Raw genomic sequence first — 15538 nt, forward strand, 5'->3', positions numbered from 1 at the left:
TTCTCTATCAGCAGCAAGTTTTTTGGCATAAACTCTTTGAGCAGCTTCCTCGGCTGTTGCCATTGTAGGTTCTTCAGTCATTTTACAATTAAACATTTTTCCGCGAACAAATGTCTTAAATACCGTTAATGACGTCACCGTTAAAGCAAAAATGACGACAACTAATTTCATGACGTCGGCCGACACAGAAACATGACGTCACCTGATCCACAGACAGACAGACAACTTATTTTTATATATATAGATAGATATAGGTTTCCTGGTTTTTGGTGTGACTAAATGTTTCCTCTTCTAGTTCTTCTAATAAAAAGATAGGAAGAGGAATAGCGGCCGGGGTATCTGATCCTCACAAGAAGCCCTTTGTTTTCTTTTCTTTATTTAAGCTTAACGTCCTTTGTTTTTCTATTTTTCTTCACATTTCACAATACATCACAATTTCAACAATGTCTTAACAATGTTCAAAAATAATCGTTAATGTCTTAACCATACTTTGGCCTACTTCATAGACAGAAGACAGGTGTATTTCTGTACATCTTCTATTGTTGTATTTCTATATTGGATACATTTCTATACATCTGCATCAATGGAATCGAATCAAAGCATCAATCAAATCGAATTGAAGCATCAAACGAATCGAAGTATTAATTGGATCGAATTGAAGCTTTGTATATATCTTCACCTGAAGAAAAAACGGAAAAAAAGATAAACAAATAACGAATGTAATTTTCAGCCAGTGAATGAGGTCTGTTACGGAAATTTGAGCTCATCTCAGGTGGAGGGACCTATGCTACGTTTTTCTTCTTATATATTCTTCTTTTAATATTTCTTTTTCTCCTTATAGTTTATGACACTTTATTTTTATTATTGTTATTCTTATAGTCTTTTCTTCTTTTATTTTCATCGGCGAGTTGTAGAGTAATTTATTTTCTTTTCTTTGTTTTACAATATATTTCGCTGAAGATGGCTGTTTGTTTTATAGCCAAAGGATCCGCTTATGTTACGTTTTTCTTCTTATATTTTCTTCTTCTTATATTTCTTCTTCTTTTTATAGTTTATCCGCTTATTTTACGTTTTTCTTCTTATATTTCTTTTTTTTGTTATAGTTTATTATAGCTCCTTCTTATTATGATTATTTTCCTTTTTCTTATAGCTTCTTCTTATATTTTCTTCAGCGAGTTTGTGCCTTAGATAGTTTATTTTCTTTGTTTTACAATATATTTCGCTGAGGGTGGCTGTTAATTATATAGCCGTATTATCCGCTTATGTTGTATATTGCATTTTGTTTACTGCCTTCAGAAAATTTCTCGTTTTTCTTCTTGTATTTTTTATGATGAAAAGACAGTGTTGCCTTCGTCATCATTTAAATTAGTGCCATTTTATCTTTGGTTTCTATTTAAGGTGAAGAAGTCTCTCCTGCGTAAGGGGATGGTCATGGTTGCCCCCTCATTGAATCCTGTGGCTTGCTGGGAGTTTGAAGGAGAGATCCTCGTGTTGCACCATCCTACGACCATTCAAGTTTGCTTCCAGGCAATGGGTAACTTGGCTTTATTCAAAAGTGGAATTTATCAATATACACATTGTTAATAGATAAAAAGTCCGCTGGCTCGTTCAAAATCAAATATTGAGTTCAATAAGAAGGCAAATTTCATATTGGCTAACGGCATAAATTTCGATGCGAAAATTACTTCTGAATGTAAACGCACTTGGAAAGTCAATTTGTTTGCCCAATATCAAATTTTGAGATAAATAAATTCACAATTTTTAATATCGCAAAAAATCTTTGCAGACTTCCTCTGTTTCCTTTTTTTTGAGCTTTTGAGTTTAGTGGAAAATTTGAAGGTGAAGACAGTCCTCCAAAAATTAAATTTCGAGTTAAATTAAAATGATTTTTATTAAATTAAAATGGTTTTCAATTAAATAGAATAGTAAGATAATAAAATAAAACGATTTGAGATAATAAAACGACTCTAAGTTAAATTAAACAAAGTTAAATTAAAACGAATTATATAAACCACTTGTTGCTAGATTACGGAACCTGGAGGACCTAGTAATTTCATTTTCAAAAGACCATCTGCGTACCATTGACAATGGGTATTCAAGGTTAAACTGAAGGTCACACTATAACGTCTTTGAACTTCATGTGATTGTTGTGTGATTCATTCGACTATTATATATGAACTTCAGTCACATCTCAATATCTCTTTACATATTCCAGATTGTAATTTCATTTACAGATTGTAATTTTAATTTAAATGAATATTTCGGTCCTATGTCCAAGGGCCGTCTTTAGCAAAACATGAATATATAAAAGAAAAAAAAACTTACAACAACATACATTCATATTACATAAATTACAAAATGGAATTATATATCTATTCTTAATAGATTATATTAAGAATTATATATTTATTTTTTTGCTGAGGACTGCCCTTGAAGATAGGGCCGAAATATTTATTTAAATTAGGATTCCACTGTCTTACCAAAAGAAATTCCCTATTGTTCTTCTGGTTTTTGATGTTTGGTATATTTACTAGAAATATTCAATTTGTAGAAATCTAGAAATCTAGTATTTTTAGTATTGATTATTATTTCTAGTATAGAAATCTAGTATTTACTAGAAATCTTTAACTTGTATCGGAAGTGATAAAACATTTTATCTACGTTAGTTCAAGAAGTGTCTTCTCTTGAAAACCAAAGCAGAATTAACCTGATGTTATATTAAAGTAATTATACTAATTTGTATATTCTGATAGTGCAGTGAAATAATATAAATGCATTTCAATTATTTTATTAAATATAAATGAAAATGAAGTATGAAAATAATTAATAAAAGAAACATTATTTTATTGTAAATTTTATTTGTGAATGTTCCTTAACAAAAAGTTTTGCCATGGAAACCCTCAAAAGGGGTTTGTTTTCTTATGCATTCAACTTGCTAATCTTTGCCGTCGTTGAGATGTTGCAGCTACAACCATTAGCAAGTGGGCAAGACACATTAGCAAGTGTCTTAGAGTTTAACATCCCACTCAACAATCTGAATGTTTCGATTTCATAGTATTTCATTTCTAGTATAGAAATCTTTAACTTGTATCGGAAGTGATAAAAACATTTTATCTACGTTAGTTCAAGGAGTGTCTTCTCTTGAAAACCAAAGCAGAATTAACCTGATGTTATATTAAAGTAATTATACTAATTTTTATATTCTGATAGTGCAGTGAAATAATATAAATGCATTTCAATTATTTTATTAAATATAAATGAAAATGAAGTATGAAAATAATTAGTAAAAGAAAAATTATTTTATTGTAAATTTTATTTGTGAATGTTCCTTAACAAAAAGTTTTGCCATGGAAACCCTCAAAAGGGATTTATTTTTTTATGCATTCAACTTGCTAATCTTTGCCGTCGTTGAGATGTTGCAGCTACAACCATTAGCAAGTGGGCAAGTGGGCAAGACACATTAGCAAGTGTCTTAGAGTTTAACATCCCACTCAACAATCTGAATGTTTCGATTTCATATCCCTCCCTAACTTCTCTTGAAATATCGAAGATAAGCCAGTAGTTTGTTCCTTAATCAAGATGTAGAGTGAGAGTGAGTTCCTTGTGAAAATTCTGCTTCCTGTTTTTTCGTGTTTTCCTATTTCTGTCCTATTTATCCTTTTTTTCTGTTTTCACCACTTTCCACTTATTTCTTGTCTTTATTTTTATGTTGTTGATACAATGATTAAATTATTTACGCTAAAAAAATTATTGACTAGTAGTGATCAATTATATATTGATAATTATTGCTAACAAATAACATTCTATTCACTAGGAGGAAAATAAAAGGCTATTAACTTCGTCTAAGAGCTCTCAAATTACCATTCTATCTGGAATATACAGAATGGCCGAGAGCTCATTTGTTACTGTGGTGAGTGGCTCCTGATCTTGTTGTACGCGCTCCCCAAAACTGCTAGAAGCTAATGACCAAAAACGCAATCAGAAAACAAAGCCGATACCACTTTTTTCATTGGGACAACAGCCATCTGTATGCTTCTTGTCCGATGTCAGTGCTTCAGTCCTTCCACAAAATGTGGAAAAAAGGCTTTGTCCGAGTGTTATTCATACCACCATTCCTTAATCAGGTTTAAATATTTCGTAAGTAAGGACAGACATTCAATCAAGTAATTTGTAACAACTATAAATTTCTGGTAAATTCCCCAAGGCTAATTTACATGAAACACATACAAGGACCAAAAACTTGCTGCCAAATATCTTACATTAACTAGACTATAAATACAAGCAAAATTACACTAAGAAAGACGAGATGATTTAGATTTCCTTTTGGGAGGACCTACAGGCGCTTGACTGTTGTAATAACCTATAGATCAGGACCAACAAAAAATGATCACGGGTTGTGCATTTTGATGCTCTAGTCTTTGAGCGAAATTGTTCCACTGCTCGAAACGAGTTAAAAGCTCTTTTTCAAACGCTCCGTAGCCCCGTTAATCAACTTGTATCACCTTGATTTATTCTTGGCCGTTAATGAAGGCCAAAACAAATAGGTAACTTGGGCTAATACCACTCGTAGATAATTTGGCTCTAAAAAAAGTGGTATTTTGAGTAGGATGAAACTGAGTCCTCTGTTGTTAAGCAAGTGAGTGACGCATGAGAGTAGAAAAGCATATTCAGGAGAAGCATATTTAGTGTAAATGATCAAGTTTGAATTTATGAATGTTTTCAAAGGGGAAAAGTTTAATATACATTTAGCTTGCAGATATGTCCTTTCAGCAATTCAGTTGCACCAAGTTTCCTTTGATTCAGTTCAACATACCGTGAAAATTTCCACTGAACACCCTCAGCTGCTTCTGAAACATTGTAGATGCGCTGTTTTCAAAATATGTCTATATGTAGGGTCTTCTGATTTAGTTCAACATTCCCTAAAAGTTGAATTCCTCAAACCACATTGAATTCAGCACAGAGATGTATCTTTCCTTCAACACTATCGTACAAAGGCACTGTTCTGGTAATATATGCGTGTATTCCGTTATTTGTGTTTGCTCGGTTATAAGCCTTAGTCTATGGGCCCCCATAGGAACCTGCAGATTTAATGTCCAGCGGTACTTTAATATCCGAGGCACTTACCACGGGCGCAAAAATTTTAGGGTGCCGAATTACAAATAATTAATCTAACAGCTATAATCACTTTGTAGTTGTTAAAATTTTATGTCTATTAAAATAAAGTAGAGGGTGCAGTGGTTCATGAAAATAATTTAAGAATTATTAATTAATTAATACAAGAATTTAAAAAATAATTAAACAATAGTGAAGGGCTACTAAGTTCAATAGAAAATACATCCCTGGCGTTTCTGACAAGGTTTATTTCCGAGTATCGACGGAAATTTGCCTATAGCCTACCTTAATGTTTATACCAGCTCAGTTATAATTACAATTATTGAGCTCTTAGCTTATTTTGTGTAATTTGTGGATGGGAAAAGCTTATATAGATATCTGCAAGCATTTTTTTTCTAAGAAAAATTAGACTTGTGTCTTTATTTATCGCTTGGTATAAAACCTTTTATTCTCGTCTTTGATTATTTATTTATCTTTTAGTATTTATTGTTGATTTTCATATATATAAATATATATTTCAGTTCATTGTGGCAGTGTGAGACAGACGGCAACAATCTTGGAGATGTCCCAAGACTGTTTACGGACGGGGGATCGAGCCACGCTTCGCTTCCGATTTATCAAAAACCCTGAGTACCTACGCCCTGGACAGAAAATTGTAATTACTCTATTTTGCTTAACACATAATCTGTTATTTATTTTCTGCGGTATTGGTACCACTTATCATCCAGTGGTGAATCTGAAAACCAAGACATAATGCAAATATGAGAACGTCAGATCTGGTCAGTTTCGCTTAAAAGTCGAGACCTTTAGTGAGATCAGTTATTCAAGTCTTTGATGCTTATAAGACAGCATCTGCTTTTTTTTCTTTGCTCAGTGGTAAGTGGATGTATCTCATTAGAGATTGTATGTAGTTAGTATATTTCATTAAAAGGAGGCGAAATTTTATGCGTAGTTTTGTGTTTTTAAATCATTCCTAGAGCAGATCTCCCTCTACCAAATTCCACAAACAAACGACAACCAATTTAAATTATCTAGTTATACGAATATCATTTTAAAAAGTAACAAGGCTTATTTTCTTTTTTAATGAATTCTCTTTCATTCAGGAAATTATATTCACTGTATGTCTACCTTCTTGCTCTTCAATGTTTCATTTTGTCCTATTTGCAGACCTAGAGGGTGTATTAATTTCCACTTTTCAAAGTATAAAACAAGAGAATCGAATCTTGAACTGATAGATTTTAGGAAGTAAAAGCATTTTAAATAACAGGGGAATAAATTGACGTGAGCAATGTGATTAAACAGAAAACCTAGAATATTATGTTATGTGCCCGCATAGGAAATTAGGCATGTTTTGTCCTGTTACTCGGGGATCGATCGGAACTTTCAGAGGAAGTTTTCCTTCTCGGAAGGGTAACAAGGGGATTTTTAGAGAAAGCAGTACAAATAGTGTAAAGAAAATATTACACGCTACGGATTAATTATCGTTTCCCAATTGTTCCGCTTTGCGTAACTTTGATAAGTTGTATTTTGGTTACATTATATTTTGGTTTTATTTAGGCCTACCTTGCGAGCTTCATTGTTGTTGGTGCAGCTAGTCACTGACTCCAATCTGTTTTTAAAGTCGTTACCACGTTTTATGTGTTGATAACAATCTAGAATTTGTGACTGTTCTAACTGAAGTCTAAGTCTATTGACAATCTTAATTGTGCAAATTATTGTCGTCTATGAAGAATCCTTTTCTGCTCATTCCATTGCGGAATAAAGGGATAAATAAAATAAATCAAAATTTTACTGCAAAGCGAAAAAAAACTGTTTTGACCTTCTTTTTCTCAAAGTAATATAGTAAATCAATAACAGATTGTGTTCTGTTTGCCCTCTATAAAGAAGAGATGCTTGGAGATGAGCTTATCAGATTGGATGCAAGCCCCATAAAGACGTAACTAAAATCCTCACTACTAATTTATACATCTGAACTGAGATCTAAGGAATATGCTTGACAATGGCATCGCCCTCCCCTCAAAGATCGATCAGATCAAAGCCCTGCCTGCAGAAAACTTACTCTAAGTGTGAATTGGATCGGCTGAATTCCGCTAGCCCGCTGGGTAATTCAGCTGATAAGCCCTGCCTCCTCCCAACAGAGGTTGGATCAGGTCCTGACTGTAGAAAGGTATTTTTACGAGCCTTATTTTTACTTCCCATGAAGTTAAGACGGGGTTTGACTCTTTCTTCTGGTACTTGTGCTGATGGTAGTAATTTTGAAACCCTCCTCCTTCTTCCCTGCAGAATCCAAATTTGATTCTCCGAGAACATAACTAGGAGATTAGTTGGTACTCCTGACTAAGTAGCGATTGGGGTCCAGTTACGTATTCTGATTTAGTTTAAAGACTCCTTTCCCCCAATGACTTATGATTAGGGGATTTCTAATGGGCCAAAGAAGAACAATGGCAGTTGTTTCTAATCAATCTCAGTTGCACTCAGAAGTAATTCTAGTTTATAGCAAGAATTCAGAGACCACCTTCCTATACACAGTTCGAATCTGGTCCAGGCCTTGAAAACCTAACGTGATGATTAGCTCCCATATTCCACCAGGTTGAATCGAAATTCCGCGATCATTGTGGTAGATCTTCTGATTTCAAAAATTGTCACCCCACACAACCATTCGCCATAGGTCCTGGATCCTGAAATGTCGCAAGGAGGAAGCAGCCTCTTGTTTTTTTACAAATTGGAGCGAGACTTAACTACTTGCTCTGGTTGATATTAAAATAATGTGATATCCTCCTCGTCCCATAGAGGTTATTTTGGTCACATCTCCCTAGCAGCATAACTGGTGCAATTGTCCTTACTTCCTCCCTAATTTGGCTGAATCCTGTAATGGTATAAGTCCTAACTGCTATAATTTTATGACCTATATCTCCTACAAAGGCCTTATTTGTTCCGGATCTCACACGTCGAAATTAGTTCATTACCTATCACCTTCTGTTGAAATCCAATAGCTTGTTCTGGTAGATGTCCCGTTTATAGGAACTGAGATCCTTCCTCTATTCTCTGCACGTGTATGATTAGACTGGAAGTTGTATAGACATCAGTACAATATCTGCTCTTACCTAACCTTAGGTTTCATTCAGATCCGAAAATGTGTTCTAGTAGATTTTTTGATAACAAGAACTTAGGCCCCTCCTCCTTAGGCTAAATGAGGTCCGAATTCCAAAAGGCCACTTTTTGTCTTGCTTTTATGTCTTACCAATGTTTGGCCTCGATGCCCAAAAGACCTAACTAAAACACTTCGTTTACTTTTCACAGAATTTTATTCAAGATAATTGATCAATTTTATGGTAGACGCTCTAATGACACGTGTTTATTACCTCCACCACAGATGGTAAATTCTTCCCGTTCAATCAAAAGGCCTAATCAATACACTTGTTCTTAGTTTTTTAAAAGTCTGATTGAAATCCGACAATTCATGGCAGGAATCTAGGAAACCCCTCTCTTTACAAAGGTGAGAATGGGTATAAACTTTCCCTCCTAAAAAGATTACTGGGACACTCCTTATGAAGTTTAGTTTATATGTAATAACCATTTATAAGTATGGTAAAAATTTGTGGATCTTTCCCGTTTCTTTCCCTCAGAAAGACCACCTCAGTCTGGACCCACTAAAAGGCGTAACTAAGAAACTCGCTCTTACTTTCCAATAATTTTTGATGATGGCCGTTTACGCTTTCTGGTAGATATCTGGATGAGAACAATTGTGGTAACCCCCCCCCCTCTTCCCACAATAGAGGTCAAATAGTGTATGAGGACCCCAAGTGACGCAACAAGGACACTCATTTTTTGCTAACCACCAAGTTTGGGCAAGACCCTGACAGTCTTTTGATAGGTATTCTGACGACAAAAATTTAAAAATCCTCCTCCCATTGACATGGGACTAGATATTGATCAGGCATCGATGTTCAAAAAGCAAAGGGCACTTACTTGTACTTCATACCAAGTTTGGGTAAATCTGAAAATCTATTCTATTTTATGTCTTAATAATTGGGATCTAGAGATTTTCCCCTTTGCTTGTCCTCCTCAGAGGCTGGGTTACGTTGTGAACGCCCAGAAGGCACCACTAGGATACAGCCTTTAAATCTTGCCGAGTTTGATCGATACCCGACAATTCTTTTGGGTAGCTGACGACAAAGATGTAAGGACCCTAACTAGTAGATGTCTGATCGTGTCTGGCAACCAGAAACAATCACTTCGGGATTTCTATATGATCTTTCTAGAGATTTTTCTGTAAAAAAAAATACTGATTTTCTATCTCGTGTCTCGAAGGGATATTTTTGTTTTCTGAGACATTGTTATAATTCTTGTTTTTACTATCTAGTAGACTAGAAGCAGATTATTCGTTTGTAGAGGAAATCACTTGAAATATTGCTAGTTTCAGAAAACTCCGTTTCAGGATACCTAATACGGTAAAAATGTTTCAGATTTCAATATTTTTTCCTTTTCTTGAGTCCCTGAACACGAACAATTATAAATCTAGGAAAGCAGTAATTTTACTTGGCAACAAAAATGCACCAAAATGAGATCCAAGGACTAGGTCTTCGGTCCATGTCCGCCCGATCCAAGAAGGTTGATTTGATGACAGGATCTGTTTCTTGTATTTAATGAGTATTTTTATTCCACTTGCTGTTTCCATTCTTTCATTTTTTTTTCTTTTTTACCGTGTTTTTGCATCGAGCATACAACTCAGATATCAACTAGTCTTAAAGATTGTAAACAAGCAAAGTTATTTCAGAGGGAACTTGTGGAGGGGAGAAGAGGGTATAAAGACTAAATAGTTACTTCAACATCCGCAACGTTCCGTTTTAATGCTGATTTGCAAAATTGTTTGGTTATTTACCGTGTTTCTGCTAAAATGTTCTTGCCAGATTTCTTGTAAAAAATTTTCGGAACTGCTGCACTACATCAGGGAATGTCTGTGCAGCTATTTCAAGTTGTAGACATTTTTAGTTTGACACATTTCTAGGTATTTAGAGAAGGAAGAACAAAAGCAGTTGGGGAAGTCACTAAAACAGTTCCTATGCTGCATCAGGTGGCCATCAGTCAGGAGACAGAAGTCCCAAAAGTATCAACAACATAACCAGGTACGCTCTCTCTCTCTCTCTCTCTCTCTCTCTCTCTCTCTCCTCTCTCTCCTCTCTCTCCTCTCTCTCTCTCTCTCTCTCTCTCTCTCTCTCTCTCTCTCTCTCTCTCTCTCTCTCTCTCTCTCTCTCTCTCTCTCTCTCTCTCTCTCAGGGACTCATAGAGATTAAAGATACTGGCATATTTGAATGATGTGACTATAAGATCGGTTGAAGACAGATAATACACTGAAGGTTTTTAAGTGGTGTGCCCATTTATGAGACTATTTCTGTCAAGTGCTGATGTTCCTTAAGCTACCAAGGACATCAAAATTCACACGTTCTCAATATTGGAATCTCAAAATCCCTATGAAAACTAACGTTCTCAAGTCCACGAAGGGTAACACGATATATATATTGTTGATCATCTTAAGGGGGTTGCGACAGGGTTTTTTTTTTTTTTTTTTTTTTTTTTTTTTTTTTTTTTTTTTTTTAAGATAAAGATACAAAAAAGAGGTATCTTCAACATCTTATTTCGAAAAAGATTCTGATTTTTTTTTTTTTTTTTTTGTCCAAAACGGAAAAATAAAGGACTTTTCTATGTCTACGGTGAGTCTTTTGTCCCTCCGCTGTTGGATGGAGGTGCAGCTTTCAGCTTTTGGGAATTTTTTGCCAGAGAGAGAAGATTTTTTTTTAAGGATTAATTTTTAAAGGGAAAAATTTTGACTGATCCTCACTCTTTATTATTATATAAATCTTTTTATGTTTGTCATCCAATGAGATTGGGTACTAGTTTGAATAATAAATAACTAGTAAATAACAAATATTCTCTGAAAACGTATTAGAAACAATGAAAATATCAAAAGTTATAGATATGGTAATTATTGTGTTTATTGGCTGGAAGATAAAGCTTCAACTTTTAGGGACAGGTTTTTTAAGTGAGGGAGGGGATGTGATAGCATCCTTTGTTGATAGAGGGAAATATTCTTACCGCATCTTCATAAAAGAATATATCACACGGTTTTTATTGCACTTGGTATTAACCAAGTGACATATAGAAATCGCCAATTCTGTCGGTCTGTCTGTCTGTCGGTCCCGGTTTTGCTACTTATGAAATTTGGCAAGCGTATCAGGGACCAGACCAGATTAAATTAAAAATAGTCGTTTTCCCGATTTGACAATCTGGGGAGGGGAGGGGAGTGGGGGGCCGGTTAATTCGGAAAAAAATAGAAAAAATGAAGCATTTTTAACTTATGAGCGGGTGATTGGATCTTAATGAAATTTGCTGTTTGGAATGATATTGTGTCTCAGAGCTCTTATTTTAAATCCCGACCGAATCTGATGACATTGGGGGGAGTTGGAGGGGGGGACCTAAAATCTTGGAAAACACTGAGAGTGGAGGGATCGGGATAAAATTTGATGGGAAAAATAAGCGCAAGTCCCAGATACATGATTGACATAATCAGAACTGATTCGCTCTCTTTGGGGTAGTTGGGGGGGGGGGGGAGAGTAATTCTTAAAAATTAGAAAAAATGAGGTATTTTCAACTTACGAACGGGTGATCAGATCTCAATGAAATTTGATGTTTAGAAGAATATCGTGTCTTAGAGCTCTAATTTTCAATCCCGACCGGATCTGGTGACATTTGGGGGGGGGGAGTTGGGAGGGGGAAACCTAAAACTCTGGAAACACTTAGAGTGGAGGGATCGGGATGAAACTTGGTGAAAAAAAAACACTAGTCCTAGATACAGGATTGGCATAACCAGAACGGATCCGCTCTCTTTGGGGTAGTTGGGGGGGGGGGGGTTAATTCTGAAAAATTAGAAAAAATGAGGTATTTTCAACTTACGAACGGGTGATTAGATCTCCATGAAATTTGATATTTATAAGGATATCGTGTCTCAAAGCTCTTATTTTAAATCCTGACCAGATCTGGTGACATTGGGGGAAGTTTGGGGTGGGGAAACCTAAAATGATGGAAAACACTTAGATTGGAGGGATTGGGATGGAACTTGGTTGGAAAAATAAGCAGAAGTCTTGCACACGTGATTTACATAATTGGAACTGATCCGCTCAATTGGGGGGGGGGGTAATTCTGAAAAATAAGAAAAAATGACGTATTTTTAACTTACGAAGGAGTGATCGGATCTTCATGAAACTTCATATTTAGAAGGACCTCGTAACTCAGATATCTTATTTTAAATCTCAATCGGATCAACGAAATTGGGGGGGGGGCAGTTGGGGGGACCGGAAATCTTAGAAAATACTTAAAGCGGTGAGCTCAGGATGAAACTAGATGGGAAGAATAGAAACCTGTCTAAGATACGTGACTGACATAACTGGACCGGATCTGCTCTCTTTAGTGGAATTGGGGGGGGGGGGTAATTTTGAAAATTGAGGTATTTGTAACTTACGAAAGGGTGACCAGATCTTAATGAAATTTGATATTTAGAAGGATCTTGTGCTTTAAAGTTCTAATTTCAAATTCCGACCAGATCCTGTGACATTCGGGGGAATTGGAGGGGGAAATCGCAATTCTTGGAAAACATGAAAATTGGGGTATTTTTATCTTACGAATAAATGATCGGATCGTAATGAAATTTGATTTTTAGAAGGAATTCATGTCTCAGAGCTCTTATTTCAAATCCCGACCAGATCTTTTGACATAGGGGGGAGTTGGAGGGGGAAATCTTGGAAAAACATTTGGAGTGGAGGAATCGGGAGGAAGCTTGGTGGATAAAATAAACAAATCTCCTTGATACGTGATTGACAGAGTCGTACTGGATTCGCTCTCTTTGGGGGAGTTGGGGGGAGGGGTTCAGTGATTTGGCGAGTTCGGTGCTTCTGGACGTGCTAGGGCGATGAAAATTGGTAGGCGTGTCAGGGAGCTGCACAATTTGACTTGATAATGTCGTTTTCCCAGATTCGACCATCTGGGGGGCAAAAGGGAGAGGAAAAATTAGAAAAAATTAGGTATTTATAACTTACGAGTGGGTGATCGGATCTTAATGAATTTTGATATTTAGAAGGACTTTGTGACTCAGAGCTCTTATTTTAAATCTTGACCGGCATTAAGCCTCTTATTTTCCTTTTTAAATCAATCTATTGATTCATAGAATTTTGTTAGAGCTCATACCATATGATCTCTTGGCTCTTCTCGCCTCGTCACACGTGCCATATGAGCTCTTAGCTCTTGTTCGTTTATGCTTGTCATCAAATAAGATTCGGTGAAGAATTATTCTGAGGTTTGAGCGGCTTTCATGATTCCAGTCGTCGATAAAAACATATTAGATTTCAACTGTTTATATGAATGTTTTGACAAACGGTTCTATATTTTAGTATTTATGTAAGCCTTTAAAAAATTGGTCTCACCAAGCCAATTTTTCACCTTTGAATGTTTTGTCAAGGATCTTTGCTTGTAATTTGCATAATACGAAGCCAAAGAACCTAGTGAGGACAGGAAAAACTCGTTCTGCCTTCTCGCATTACAACAAAAGTTGAAGTCTCCTTACCTCTTCCCTCCCCCTCAAAAAGTTCGAGCTCAATTCCCCTGTCAGGTGACAATACTTGATCAACGTATCAAAACTACAGATAAAATTCACTAAGCCTACTGACCGTGTAATGAGGAATGCTCACCTGACTTCAGGAACCTGTTGTGTACCTTCACACAACTGTGGTAATAGATAGTGATTAGTTGTTCTGGTTCGTCACACCACACAGCGGACTGCCCACCTCTTTCAATTTAAAATAGGTCTCTAGAGTCATTAAAAAGCCTGATTTCTTTTGGAACAATTATTATAATTGTAAAAAGTAAACTGTCCATCTTTCTACTATACCGTGAAAAGTTCGTATTTTCGATACTGATGCTATTAGCGCCAGAAAAAAAATAGCCGAAATTTGTTTAATAAAGTGCCTTAGAGAACGTCTAAAAGGGCGATAGTGGCCCATACACATATATTTGTCCTAGTTCGATAACGTGTGATACAGGTAAAAGACTTTCAAGACCGTAGTGGAGTTAAACGAAAGAGGTGCATTGCTACTGCTACCAAAAACTCACTGCAGTGAAAAGCTGCCTGAGGTTAATACTGCTTCGCATGCACTTCCCCCAGATCTACTCACTTTTGCCCTTTTTTTCTTCTTTTGGCAAAGGGCAAAGGCTTCACTTTTTGCCCTCTTCAAATGAGTTCTACTTTCTTCTTTCTACTTTCCATTTGGGGACGGCCTGCTTTTTTTTGGCTCTAGAACCGATTTATTGGTAGATGTCAGTCTTTAATACTTTTTGTTTCTTTTAGGTTCATCAAAAAGTATCTGCTGGAAGCCCACTGAAGTCACGTGTGCGTCTTGTTTTTCAAATAGTTAATATGTGTATTTTGATGACCGAACTGCGATTTGAAAGTTGAACTATCTCTGTTTTGAATGATGAAGTGCCGTATGAGTTTAAGTTTAAGTTGTAGAAGTTAAAGTCGCAGAATTTGCAGAAGTCATTAGTTTCTTTTCCTCATTTGAAGTTTTGGACTTTTATTCGGATTTTTGAAATTAAAGTATTTAACATAAAAAAAAAACTAGTACAGGCATGTCAAACTCACAGGAGCATAAGAGGTGGATGGGTGGACTCTTGCTGCTCTCAGATGGAGATTACGCATGAGCGAAAGCATAGATGGAAAAGTAGATATCCAAGCAGATGACCAGTAACATAGATAAGGATAAATAAGAGAGAAGTACAAAAGACAGAATAATAGAAAAAGGAAAAAATTGTCTGATTTTTTTTTTTGTATGATCCCCAGTCCTCTCAAAACCTTGACTCTTACCATCTGAATATGCTGCTTGAATGTTAGATTTTCATCCAGAAGAAGTCCAAGGAATCGCACATATCGGTCAGGTGGTCGGCATATAGGACCTCGAAGTAGGAAGTTCCATTACTGTAGGACAACTCTTACCGATATGGGAAAAAATTAATAGGTGTTTAGAGCACGGAGAACCAAGAAACTGTTTCAGACTGATCTTCAGAAGAAGGAGGCACACCTTCCGCTGTTTTTTTTCCTCCTCAGTAAAAATTTCATCAGCTGATTTCATCATCGAATTTGTGGTTTTGTTGATTTTCATGTAACCTGTTTTATCAAGCCCGTGCCTTCTTTACACTATTTTGAGAATTTACAAGTCTCCTAGTAAAATATATCAGTTTAGCTTTGCGTGTCAGTGATTTTAGCATCTCTCGGTATAATTTAAATATTTCTAGCTTTTCGTTGCCTGGTCTTTTCTTAGAAGTCTCCCAGAGATTTTGCTTTCTTTTTATTGACATTAGGATTCCACCTGTTGTCCACGGG

General features: G+C 35.9%; 1 protein-coding gene across 1 annotated transcript in view; it reads left to right on the forward strand.

Annotated features, from left to right (window-relative positions):
• LOC136026452 (GTP-binding protein 1-like) overlaps nucleotides 1–14776 on the forward strand; it is a 33521-nt gene extending 18745 nt beyond the window's left edge. The window contains exons 2-5 of the mRNA XM_065703049.1: nucleotides 1399–1534; nucleotides 5634–5767; nucleotides 10121–10238; nucleotides 14507–14776. Coding sequence (XP_065559121.1) covers nucleotides 1399–1534; nucleotides 5634–5767; nucleotides 10121–10234 — 384 coding nt within the window. The 3' untranslated portion in view covers nucleotides 10235–10238; nucleotides 14507–14776. The remainder of the gene's footprint in view (nucleotides 1–1398; nucleotides 1535–5633; nucleotides 5768–10120; nucleotides 10239–14506) is intronic.
• The last annotated feature ends 762 nt before the right edge of the window (nucleotides 14777–15538 follow it).

Source organism: Artemia franciscana, chromosome 4, assembly GCF_032884065.1.
Source record: "Artemia franciscana chromosome 4, ASM3288406v1, whole genome shotgun sequence".
In the NCBI taxonomy this organism is placed as follows: Eukaryota; Metazoa; Arthropoda; class Branchiopoda; order Anostraca; family Artemiidae; genus Artemia; species Artemia franciscana.